The sequence below is a fragment of the Sorex fumeus genome, unplaced genomic scaffold, assembly GCF_029834395.1.
Source record: "Sorex fumeus unplaced genomic scaffold, SorFum_2.1 ptg000053l, whole genome shotgun sequence".
In the NCBI taxonomy this organism is placed as follows: domain Eukaryota; kingdom Metazoa; phylum Chordata; class Mammalia; order Eulipotyphla; family Soricidae; genus Sorex; species Sorex fumeus.
The window spans coordinates 1,330,600-1,343,365 of NW_026606110.1; the positions used below are offsets into that span (position 1 = coordinate 1,330,600).

Here is a 12,766-nt window from a genome sequence, read left to right on the forward strand (position 1 = left end):
CCTTTGGGAAGGAAGGTGCCTGGGCCGGCCTGCTCAGAGCTGGGCACTTCCCTCGGGACTAGGCTCCTGGGACCCCGGGGTGGCCCCGGCTCCCTTTCTTTGTCTTGTGTAAGGCTGTGGTTTCGGAATCACAGTCATTTCCTGCCTCTGTCGGGGCTTCCTTGGGGAGAGGGAGGAGCAGCGTGAGATTGGCGGGGTGGGTGCAGACACCAGCACGATTCCCCCCACTTCGACTTGTCTGTGCCACCGCCACGGGCTACACTTCAGCCCACCGCCAATGCACGCCCTTATATACACAGGCATGCATGTCGCATGACTACCCACCACCTGCACACACTAGCCCCATTCTTACACAAAAGCACATGCCACACGTCTACCTACACACACACTTCTGCACGTCAACACACAGACGCACACACGCATGTCTATACAAACATACACTCATGCACGCTTCTCTACACGCACACACAAATACATGCACACTCATGCATGCCTGTCTATACACACACATTCAGGCATGTCTCTGTACACACATACACATGCACACCTCCATGTCTGTCTATACACACATTCTCCTCGATGTCTGCACACACTCGTGCATGTCTGTCTATACACAACACACACACACACCCCTCCATGTCTGTTATATATGCACATACACACCCCTCCATGTCTGTCTATTCATACACACATACACTCACACACCTCCGTGTCTGTTTATACACACACACACACACTCGTGTATATCTGTCTAAAGACACACACTTTCATATCTGTCTATACACACACACTCGTGCATGTCTGTCTATTCACTCATACACACACACACACACACACACACACCTGTGTCTACCAAAACCAAACTGCTCACAATGACTGGGCAGGCAGAGGAGGGAGAAAGAAGGCGGGAGCGGGTCCCAGCACGTATGATCCCAGCAGCTTTGGAATGCTGCAACATGACTGACAATAGCACGGTCCCAAGAGGTGGCAACCATGCAGTCTGCTGCCGCCTGACTGGAACCGGAAGAGAACTAGAAGAGGCTGAGGGAAGTCAGCCAGAAGCAGCACAGGGTGATCGAATTTACCTGTGTAATCTGGACTACTGGATGGGAAATGTATCGTAAAGGGGGGGTGACTAGGTCACCTCGGCCCTGGTACTTAGGAGGACAGAGAAGAGAGAAAATCAAGAGGTGTATCAACAACTTTGGAAATATCAGTTCTTTAATTTAGGGGAGGAGAATAGGAGTAATGGGTGACCAGGCATCAGGACCAGTGACACTGGTGAGAGATTTGAGCAGTACAGCCAGAGATCCAAAACAGCCCCAACAGGACTGAAAGCACGAGACCTAACCGCAACCACTGATCTCTGCCAAGTTGGCGGGTGGGTTGGGGTCGGGAGGGAGTATGGGGACACTGGTGGAGGGATTGGTGTTGAAATATTATATGCCTATATGCCTAAAACTCAATTATCAACAACTTTGAAAATCACAGTTCTTTAATTTTTTTTTTAAATATTAAAAAAACTGGTTCAGGCCAGTTGTTTCCATGCACTGCCTTGTTTATTTTGGGGGCCCACATAAGGGGAGCCTCCAGTGTGCAGAGTCTGCCCTCAGCCCCTTGGGCCTTCTCCCTGGCGCCACCCACTTCCCTCTCTGGGTGCCCCTAGGAGTGACCCATGTAAATCCGGGAGTCCATGGAGCACCTCTCGCTCTCACAGGTCATACAGATAAATCTTCAACCCTTCACCTTGGGGGGAGACGGAGACCTAGGGCTGGATTTGCCGCACGTGGATTGTGCGTTACTCTGCTCTTCCAAGAAGCCACACACACACACACACACACACACACCCCGAGTGGCCACTCACTCTCACTGCAATGCTACAGAATCCTTCCTGTCATCCTGCTGCATTCCCAAGCTGAGCATCCAGTGCAGAGTCCCTTCTGGAAACCGACACACTGTCAAAAGACAGAGACTTAGGGACCCTCGCGTCCCCTCCCCACACTCAACCCAACTTCTCCTTCCCCTTCTCCAACACCCAAGCAGGAGCCTGTTCGTCCGGTGGGCCCACCTTCTCCTCACTGTGCCATCAGCCCCCAAGTCCTGCCGCCCGCAGGGCTTCCCGCCGCAGCTGCTCCCCACCCACCTGGCCACACTGCCTCGAGTGACAAGCTCCAGTATGGACTGTCACACCTACAGACTACACCTCCCACCCACTCTAAGATTCCGAGCAGACTGCATTGCCTCAGTCGATGAAAAACATCTTCCAGGGCCTGGAGTGATAGTACAGAGGGGAGGGTACTTGCCTTGCACACGGCTGACCCAGGTTCAATCCCCAGCACCCGATATGGCCCCCCACATGCACTGCCAAGAGCCAGGGGTCACCCCCAAGCACCACCAGGGGTGGCTCCCAAATGTGCCTCCCATGTAGCTCATATACCCCCCCGGGAGTCAAGTTGGGGGTGCTGTCTCCCTCCTAAATTCCAGGCTGCGGACCAGAGTGATGGCACAGCAGGTAGGGCATTTGCCTTGCACGTGGCCGGTCCAGGTTCGATCCCCAGCATCCCATATGGTCCCCGAAGCACCGCCAGGAGTAATTCCTGAGTGCAGAGCCAGGAGGAACCCCTGAGTATCGCAGGGTGTGACCCAAAACAAAACTGAATTTCAGGTTGCCATCTAGATTGCCTTCTCCTGGACGGGACCAGAGACACCTCTCTCCCACCCCTTTCTTTCTCCACAGATGGAGGGGCCCTGTCACCCCCAGCCTGTTGGCCCAGTTCTGAGGCACACCATCCTGCCTTCTCACAGAGGGTCAGAGCAGCACCTCTCTCCCCCGTGCATGGGGTCCGAGGCCCGCAGACCTGCCTCAGTCGGCGCCACTCACTCCCAAAGAGGCCCCGGGGCTCCCCTAAGGACGGGCCCACGTGCTTCTCATGATCCCAGCCGGCCTCTGGGGTGCTCCCGGGTCTCCTTCTAGGTGTGATCTCTCCCACGGCCGAGAGGGAAATATCAGAGTCCGGGGCAAATAGTGTGGCCTCTGGGGGGATCTCCCTTTGACCCCGCTGGTGTCATTGTCTTAGTCACACCTAAGCTTCTGGTGAGTGCGCGTTTGCCTCAGGAAGAGCACTGAGGGTCAAATTTTCCACTAAGTTATTCCCAGCCCCGGGGAGCTGAAGGGGGCTGCAGTCGAAGGATGGGTGGAGGCTGCGTCCCTTTCCGATGAGACCCCCACCCCCCAGGAGGCCAGCGCGAACCCAGAGGCTCACCCCTTGTCTCTGAACCTCACTGGGGGGAGAGGGCACATGGCAAGGGGCCTAGGAGATGGGGGCGGGGACGGAGGCATTTCTAGAATCCTCTCCCCCACTCCCCTCCTGCCCCATCACACAGCTTTCCCCGGCATGACAGAAATATCCGGAGCCGCCGTCATTTTAGCAAGATTTAATTAAAAGTGCCCTAAATTAAGAAAACCAAGTCATTGTTTGCATTCCTCGAGGCCTATGTTTAGTCGAGTCGCACGTAAGCCGAGAAACGGGTGTTTGGCGGGAGGGACGCGAGCGCTGTCTCCTAAGCACGTGGGGCGTCGGGCTTCACGCGGGGGACACCCTCCACCCCCACCCCAAGGGTCCCTGATAAAGCACCTGCGCTGCGAGGGAATGCCCGAAGTCCTCGCGTCCACCTGCTGGGGGGTCGGAGGGAGCTTGGGCCAGGCGCTGCTCCTGTGACAGGGATGCCCACCCCCGGCCCCCGCCCGGGCTTCTGAACCAGCGAAGGCCGCTGCCAACTGGGGCCCTCGCAGATGGCAGAGCTGAGCCCAGGGAGGGAGGGAGGGAGGGAGGGATGCCCTCAGGGTCCTCAGCATCAGAGGGATTCAGGAAGGAGGCTCAGACCACCCGCTGCGGTCCAACCTTGAGCATCCCCGGCGGCCTTTCTGCAGCTGCTGCTCCCGTGCGTGCCCCCCGCAGCTCACCCCCGCTCTGTGGGGACTCATTCAAGCTCGCGGAATCCTGCCATCACCTCGGCCCCAGGAGGGGCCTGAGCCTGGAGTTGGGGTGCCATCAGCTTCCACCTGGGGGCAGACCCCGGGGTCCGGGGCCGCAGAGGGGGAGAGCTGCGCCTGGAGGCCCCCCGGCAGCACACCCGGGTGGGAGCCTGGCGGTGAGGCTGCCGTGGGAACAGCCGAGCGCGGAGAGGCTCTCAGCAAACCCGGCGCCAGCTCAGGCCCTGCGTCGCCATGGAAACAGGAGCCCACGGAGGCATCCGGGCTGTGGGATGGGGAAGTGGGTGGCGGGATGGATCGATGGAGGGGCGAGAGACGGGTCTTGGGTGGGTGGGTGTCACCTTCACTGCGGTGAGGGCCTGGGGCGGGCTGTGGGGGGACAGCATGGAGGGTGAGCACCTCTGGATGGGGCTGGGCAGACAGGACTCACGGGCCAGCCCGGTGGGCCACCCTACCTGGACAGAGTGGGCGCTGCCTTCCTGGTAGGGAGGAGCCCAGGACGACGTGTCCCCTCAGTGTTGCCCCGTAGGGACCCACAGCCTGGACCTAATTGAGTTTATCTTTATTCCCGCCTATACTCCGAGGCTTTGGGGTCCTGCCCGGGGAGGAGTTGCCAGGAGGAGGTGTCGGAAGTGTCCGCCAGCCGTGGGGTATCACCCCCCATCTTATCAAATTGGCCAAGACTGGGGCCCCTCAGGAACAAGAACCTCTGTCCCTTGCTGATCCCCGGGGGTACCTGGGGACGGCACGCCGGAACTATGCAGAGACCGCGGGAGAGAGGCGGGCTGCCCGTGCATGGCACAGGGCGAGCGCCAGCCCCCCACCCCGGCCTCTTGCCTCTCTCCCAGCTCAGACCCCTCCCCCAGCTCCCCTTCTTCTCCTCCGGGTCTTCCTCCCACCCAGCAGCTCTCAGGGGCCCTCCCTGCTCTCAGAACTCCCCCCACCACCCGGACAGTCTGCTCACTCCCTTGTCCGTTCCCACCCCCCACCCGGCCCCAGACCCAGAGCTTGTCTCTGGCGCCGACGCCCCTCCAAGACAGGGCAGAGAAGGAGGCTGTGCCAACCCCTCACTGTCTCCCGGACAAATATTTCAGAGGGGCAACATCGGGGGGGGGGGCCACAGGAGCGGAGGACAAAGATTTTGAGCCTTTCTGGGGAGTCCGACCCACCGGAAGGTCACCTCCAGCCGTCACCACCTGTGGTGAGTTTAGCCGCTGGGGGCAATCACTGTCCTTGGTGCTGACCGCCAGGCTGCAGGAACTCTCCCTCCACATGCTCGTCAAAGGGGGCCTCCCTGCACTTCAGGCCAGCAGAGGCCCCGTTGGGGTAAGGCCCCCGCTGCCTGCAAAGGTGCCCAGGACATGGACCGGGCGTGATGGCTGCGTGGCCAGTCCACAACGCTGGAGACGGCCCTGGGTCCTGGGGGCTCAGGCGCTCATGCCATGCCCCCCCCCTCCCTGCACTGCCTCCCTGAGGCCCCGAGCAGGAAGGGGCCGGGCGAGGCCTGACTGGCACAGAGCAATGGAGGAGAGCATGGGAAACGCTCACCCTTGCGTCAGCCCTGCGTGTATCTGAGCACTGCAGAGCTGCGGGACAGTGGGCACCCAGGGAATTAGGGAACCAGTGTGGGTTGTCCATTTGCTCCCCTCTGAGAAGGTGACATCTGAATCCAGACCTGAGTGCCAGGAGCCTGGCGAGGAAGCTGTCATGAAGGCAGGGAGAAGAGAAGGTGCAAAGGGCCAGGGGCATGGAGTGCAGGGGATGGGGCTGGAGCACCCAAGGGGAGAGGGAGGAGCCTGAGGGGGCTGGAGCACCTGAGGGGGAAGGGGAGGAGTCTGAGGGGCCTGGAGCACCTGAGAAGGAGGGGGAGGAGCTTGAGGGAGCTGGAGCACCTAAGGGGGGAGAAGTCTGAGGGGGCTGGAGCACCTGAGGGGGGAGAAGTCTGAGGGGGCTGGAGCACCTGAGGGGGAGGGAGGAGCCTGAGGGAGCTGGAGCACCTGAGGGAGAGAGGGAGGAGCCTGAGGGGGCTGGAGCACCTAAGGGAGAGAGGGAGGAGCCTGAGGGAGCTGGAGCACCTGAGGGGTAGGGGGAGGAGCCTGAGGGGGCTGGAGCACCTGAGGGGGAGGGGGAAGGAGCCTGAGGGGCAGGGAGTGGTGTGGAGGCGGCTCCACTCTCCCTGCAGTGCCGGCCATTTCTCAGGAGGGAAACACACTCCAGCTGGCCTGTCCAGACACTGCTGGGCAACGACAGATGGGGGTGGGTGCTGCTGGGGGGCAGGAGGGTCACTGCGTGGTGGGGTGTGCAGCGCCCCCTGCAGGGCGGAGGTCAGCCTCCCTGCCAGCAGAGACCTGCGGGCTCAGCCGGGAGCCGTGGGCGGCAGAGATGCCATGACTGGCCGTCCCATCTCCGGCCTCCCATACAGGCCAGGCTGGCTCAGGGCAGGCTGTGCCACAAGCCGTGAACCAGACCTGTGTCCAAGCTGAGGCAAGTTGGGGGGGTCTGCAGTGGGGTGTGGCTGTGGCAGAAACAGAGGAGGAGGAGGAAGGAGAGGAAGAGGAGGAGGAGGAAGAGGAGGAGGAGGAAGAGGAGGAGGAGGAAGAGGAGAAGGAGGAAGATGAGGAAGAGGAGGAGTAGGAAGAGGAGGAGGAGGAGGAGGAGGAAGAAAAGGAGGACAAGGAGGAGGAAGAGGAGGACGAGGAGGAGGAAGTGGAGGAGGAGGAAGATGAGGAAGAGGAGGAGGAGGAAGAGGAGGAGGAGGAGGAGGAAGAAAAGGAGGACAAGGAGGAGGAGGAGGAGGAGGAGGCGGAGGAGGAGGAGGCGCCTAGGGCAGGTGGGCTCTCTAGGACACCCAGGAGGGAGGACGGGCAGGCACAGGCAGGGGCCAGGCAGGGCCAGAGGGAAGCCACCACCCTCGGACCAAGCATCTGGGGCAGGGCATGCACAGAGGAGAGGCGGAGTGAGGAGCGGGCTGCGGGCTGGAGTGGCCAGGCAGCCCCTGAAAGAACCGGGAGGACTAGAGAGAGGCACGTCCCCCAAGGCCCCGCAGGGACGTGCACATCCAGGAGACCCACCGGGCACCCCGAAAGTGGGGGAGGCTGGAGAAAGAGGCAGTGGCAGGGTCCCAGCTGTACACACATGTACACCCCCCACATACACACCCACTACACCCCACACCCCGTAGACACACCATGCACCCCTCACGCCCCACCCCATACACCCCCACTCCTCCTCAACCCCACCCCCACCCCCTCACACTCCACACACTCCACACCCCTTCTCACCCTACAAAACTCTATACCCCTCATACCCCACACATCCACACCCACCCACACACCCTCACACCCACCTCACGCAGTCCACACCCCTCCTCACACCTCCACCCCCTCACACGCCCTCACACCCCACACTCCACTCCCCCCTCAAGCCCACCTCCACACCCCTCACACACACCCTCACAGCGACTGCTCCACACCCACCCACACACCCTCACACCCAACACACACCCCATGCACTCCACACCACACACTCCCCTCACACCCCATACACCACACACACACACCCTCACCCCCCTCACCATACGCATATCCTCACCCTCCACACACTATACCGCCCTCACATCCCACACACCCCCATGTACCATACACCCATCACAGCCCCCACACCACATCTGCCCCCACACTCTCACACCACACACACACACGCACAACCACAATACACATACAAAACACCACGCACACCTCCACGAATCCCTCAAACCCGCCGCACACACCCCTCTTGAACCCACAGTGCCACTTGTACCACACACAGTACAATACAACCACCCTACACACACACCACATCCCCCCACATACCCATACGCCACGCCTCCTCACACCCCAGACACATATGCCACACGCTGTATAAGCACACCATAACACAGTTCCACCCTGTGCACCCAATCTGACACCTCTGCCCCACCCCAACACCGCACACAGGGCCCCACACCCCCCCTAGCTGCACTCCCACCAGCCGAGATACACAGGAGACACCAGCCCACAGCCCGCCAGTGTAGGCAGACTCCAGGTTCAGAGGAAAGGCCGGATGGAGAGGGGGTGCCGGGGGACGGGAGGAGGTAACAAAGCACAGACCCCCGGGGGGTGCAGACCCCATAGCAGAGACACACAGGGCAGGGCCAGCCGCTCCGGGCACACGACCCCTGGCCGGAAGAAGCTTGGGGTGGGGGTGGGGTGGTGCCTCCCCCAGGGAACCCCAGCACTTACCCATGTCTGGCTAGTGACCCCCACACTCAGGGCAGGTTGCTGGCTGGGGACGCCCCTCTCAGCCAGACCAGGTCCAGCTCTGGGCGCCCCCACAGGGAGTCAGAACACGGAGTATCTTGGCTCTCCACAGCCCGTCCTGGGGGCTGCAACCCTGGAGAGGCGCCCTGGCTCCAGCCAATGCCAAGGGCGCACCAGGCCTTCTGGGGGTCTGCAAACAGGGAGACGCGGGGGCTGAGACCAAGGGCGCCCCAGGAATGGGCGCCGCAGGCAGAGCCTGAGGAAGGTCCACCCGGGAGACCCTAGGGGACAGGCACACAGGCCGAGCGCCCGCACATGGCCCGTCCGCAGCCCCACCGGCGCGCCCTGAACACTTGCCCCCAGCTCCAGCTCAGAACCCCCCGGATCCCGCACCTCCTCCCGGGGGTCCCGCTTTCATGCACATCCCGCAAGGACACTGCCCCTCACCCCGACTCCAAGCCTGGCCTGTGACCGGCCACGCCCACGCAGAGCACCCGCGCCCGGCTCCCGGCGCCCACCCAGGTCTGCTGCCCGGCAAGCTAAGGCCGGCGGGACCTTCCTCCCTCGCGCCGCGCCCCCCTGCCCCACCCCTGCCAGCCCCTTCCGCCACCCCCCCACCCCCAGCCCGCCTTTCCGGGCTTCGGGAAAGTTTTTTACCAGGTCCCTGCGCGGGGGAACCCGGGGGTTGCTCCAGCTGCCCCCTTCCCCGGCCCGGCTCCCGCGGAGGCGCAAGGTCGCGGCCGGCGGTCCCCTGCCCGCTCGGAGCCGAGGGGGTGGCCGCGGCGGCTGTCATCCTGTCATCGGGCTGGGGCGGGGGCTGGAGACGAGCCGCCGCCGCCCAGGGGTCACCGTGACGCCGCCGGGGAGCGCCGGGAGCCTCGGGATGGGCTCCGGGGCGGCGGCCGCGGGGATCTGTCCGTTCAGCACCGGCGCGCCGGGCGCGGGGCCCGCGGCGGGGCGCCCCGGCGGGGTGGCGAGGGGCAGTCTGCGAGCGTGGGGGCCCCGCGGCCACCTGTGAGCCTCCCGCAACTGCCGCGGAGCCGCCTGGGGTCCGCCCGCCCGGCGGCACGCGCACACACACACACGCACACACACGCGCGCACACACACACGCGCACACACACGGGCGCGCACACTGGCACCCGCACCCGCAGCGGCGATGCCAGCCGGCAGGTTGGGGAAGTTTGCCGCCGGCCTCGGCCGCGGGCCCCCGTGCCACCAGGTAAGCGCTCCCGGGACGCAGCCGCCCCGGCCGGGCAGCGCCGCCGGCCAGGCAGGGAGCCACGCACGCGGCTCCGGGGCACCGCGCCAGGCGGGCGGGGAGGCGCGGGGCGCGCGCGCGGGTGAGGGGCTGCGGGCCGACGCGGGGGCCGGGGCCGGGAGGGGGCCGGCCCGCCCCCCTTTCCCTCGGGCTCCCCAGGACGGATTTCCCCGCCCCCTCCCCAGCCCCGCGCCCCGCGCCCCGCGCCCCGCGCCCGGCTGGCCCAGCCCTGCCCATCCGCGTCCGCAGCCGGGTCCGCCTGTCTGCGGCGAGCGGGCGGGGGCGTCTTCTCGGCCCGCCCACCCGCAGGGTCGGCTCGCGGCCCCCCACCCCCGGCTCCGAGCCAGGGACACCTCCCCACCCACCCGCCACCCCCGGAGCCAGCTCCGCAAGCAGCGGGGGTGGGGGCCGCGTGGGTGCAGCTGCGCTCTCGGAGGGCACCGTCCGTGCCACCCCATCCTTTCCTTGGGAGAGAGCACCCCCGCCCCCACCCGCCGCACCCCGGGCCGGCGTCCTGCAGCGCCCAGAGGTCTGGAACGCCTGGGGACGGGGCGGGGAGGAGGCGGCGGAGGGGCGCTCCTGGGGGACGGGCGGGGCCCCCTGCACCCGTGCGCCCTTGCACCCCGCGCTCCTCCTCAACGCGGTCCCTCCCGCCTCCAGGTGTAGCGCCCCGGCGCGGCGCGGGCGGCCCCAGCATGACCGGCCAGAGCCTGTGGGACGTGTCCGGGGCCAGCGTCGTCGAGGACGGCGAGATCCGCGTGAACGTGGGCGGCTTCAAGCGGCGGCTGCCGTCCCGCGCGCTGCTGCGCTTCCCCGAGACGCGCCTGGGCCGCCTGCTGCTGTGCCGCTCGCGCGAGGCCGTCCTGGAGCTGTGCGACGACTACGACGAGGCCCAGCGCGAGTTCTACTTCGACCGCAACCCCGAGCTCTTCCCCTACGTGCTGCACTTCTACCACACGGGCAAGCTGCACGTCATGGCCGAGCTGTGCGTGTTCTCCTTCAGCCAGGAGATCGAGTACTGGGGCATCAACGAGTTCTTCATCGACTCCTGCTGCAGCTACAGCTACCACGGGCGCAAGGTGGAGCCCGAGCAGGAGAAGTGGGACGAGCAGAGCGACCAGGAGAGCACCACGTCCTCGCTGGACGAGATCCTGGCCTTCTACCACGACGCCTCCAAGTTCGACGGGCAGCCGCTGGGCAACTTCCGCCGGCAGCTCTGGCTGGCGCTGGACAACCCGGGCTACTCGGTGCTCAGCCGCGTCTTCAGCGTCCTGTCCATCCTGGTGGTCCTGGGCTCCATCATCACCATGTGTCTCAACAGCCTGCCCGACTTCCAGATCCAGGACAGCCAGGGCCAGCCCGGCGAGGACCCCCGCTTCGAGATCGTGGAGCACTTTGGCATCGCCTGGTTCACCTTCGAGCTGGTGGCCCGGTTCGCCGTGGCGCCCGACTTCCTCCAGTTCTTCCGCAACGCCCTGAACCTCATCGACCTCATGTCCATCGTGCCCTTCTACATCACGCTGGTGGTGAACCTGGTGGTGGAGAGCACGCCGGCCCTGGCCAACCTGGGCCGCGTGGCGCAGGTGCTGCGTCTGATGCGCATCTTTCGCATCCTGAAGCTGGCCCGGCACTCCACGGGCCTCCGCTCGCTGGGCGCCACGCTCAAGTACAGCTACAAGGAGGTGGGGCTGCTCCTGCTCTACCTGTCCGTGGGCATCTCCATCTTCTCCGTGGTGGCCTACACCATCGAGAAGGAGGAGAACGAGGGCCTGGCCACCATCCCGGCCTGCTGGTGGTGGGCCACCGTCAGCATGACCACCGTGGGCTACGGGGACGTGGTCCCCGGGAGCACGGCGGGGAAGCTGACCGCCTCCGCCTGCATCCTGGCGGGCATCCTGGTGGTGGTGCTGCCCATCACCCTCATCTTCAACAAGTTCTCCCACTTCTACCGGCGCCAGAAGCAGCTGGAGAGCGCCATGCGCAGCTGTGACTTTGGGGACGGCATGAAGGAGGTCCCGTCCGTCAACCTGAGGGACTACTACGCCCATAAGGTGAAGTCACTCATGGCAAGCCTGACAAACATGAGCAGGAGCTCGCCGAGCGAGCTGAGTCTGGACGATTCCCTCCACTAGGCGCCAGGGCGCGCCGGCTTGTCATCGAGTTGTGGGGCGGCCTCAGCACCCGGCGGGCTGGTGGCCTCCAGAGTTAGGCCCGGCCCCGAAGTGGGGAGCTGCCGCGTGGGACCGGCACCCCAGGGTGCGTTTCAGCACTGCGGATCCCTTTGAGGGAGTGGGTGTGCCTGAGCCCGCGGTGCCACGACGCCCTCGTGCGTCCACTGCTCCCCTTGGCCACGGGGCGGGGAGCGCCCGGAATGCTGACCCCGCCGTCCGCTGTGCCCTTGGCTCTCGTGCTCGTGGTCCAGTCCTGTCTGTGAGATGTTCGTGCTCCCAGTTTCCAGGTTGTCTCGTGAGTTCTGTACAAAATAGTCTCCCCTACTAGTCTGTCCGGGGGCTGGCATGCCCCGCTGAGTCTGCGAGAATCTGAGGTGTTCACTTGCCGTCGCCGTGTGGACTCGCCATCTCCCTCCCGCCATCTCTGCTTCCTTTCTCTGTGATATCTCAGCAGAGGCCGGGCGGTGCAGTGAGCAGGGCGGCTCCGTCTGGGAGCGTCCGGACGAGTGAGCCGTGGCTTGGGCTGATGTTCCTCCTGTGAACGTCACTCTGTAGGGATGGTGACTCGCCTCAACAGGTGGCGAACACTGGCTCTTTTGTCATTTTTCCCTCCTGATGACAAATGCAGTGGCGGCAGGGCCGGAAGTCAGAGGCCGCCTGAAGGGTGTGTCTGTGTCGCTGAAATGTTCCGCAGGACATTTATTTCTGGCTGAGGTTCTTGGTCTGGGCCCTGTCACAAATGTGGCTGTCTTTGATATTTGCATGTTCTTGAAATATTTCTTTTTCTGAGATGTTTGGAAACAAGGTCATGTTGTCTCTCTCTCTCTCTCTTTCTCTCTCTCTCTCTGGAAAGGGGTTTGCTGTTGTGCACTGTCTTCCTGGGGCAGGGTGAGCCTGGGTCCCTGGTGAGGGCAGGGCCCTGCTCTGGGAGGTCCAAGCTTCCCAGCACAGTCCGCTGGATCATTCTGCTGCGAGGGCGTGGTACTCTGGCTGCCTGGAGTGGGGGTGCCCCAGTGAGTCGGGGGTGTGGAAGTGTGTACTCCAACACAGACATGCCTGCAGGG

The 12,766-nt window shown here is 64.0% G+C and overlaps 1 protein-coding gene across 1 annotated transcript; it reads left to right on the top strand.

Annotated features, from left to right (window-relative positions):
- Window positions 1–8,923: 8,923 nt before the first annotated feature.
- KCNS2 (potassium voltage-gated channel modifier subfamily S member 2) lies at window positions 8,924–12,110 on the top strand. Its single transcript, XM_056124921.1, has 2 exons — window positions 8,924–9,492; window positions 10,192–12,110. Exon 2 carries the CDS (start codon window positions 10,227–10,229, stop codon window positions 11,661–11,663), a length of 1,437 nt encoding a protein of 478 aa, XP_055980896.1. The 5' UTR covers window positions 8,924–9,492; window positions 10,192–10,226; the 3' UTR covers window positions 11,664–12,110.
- Window positions 12,111–12,766: the final 656 nt, after the last annotated feature.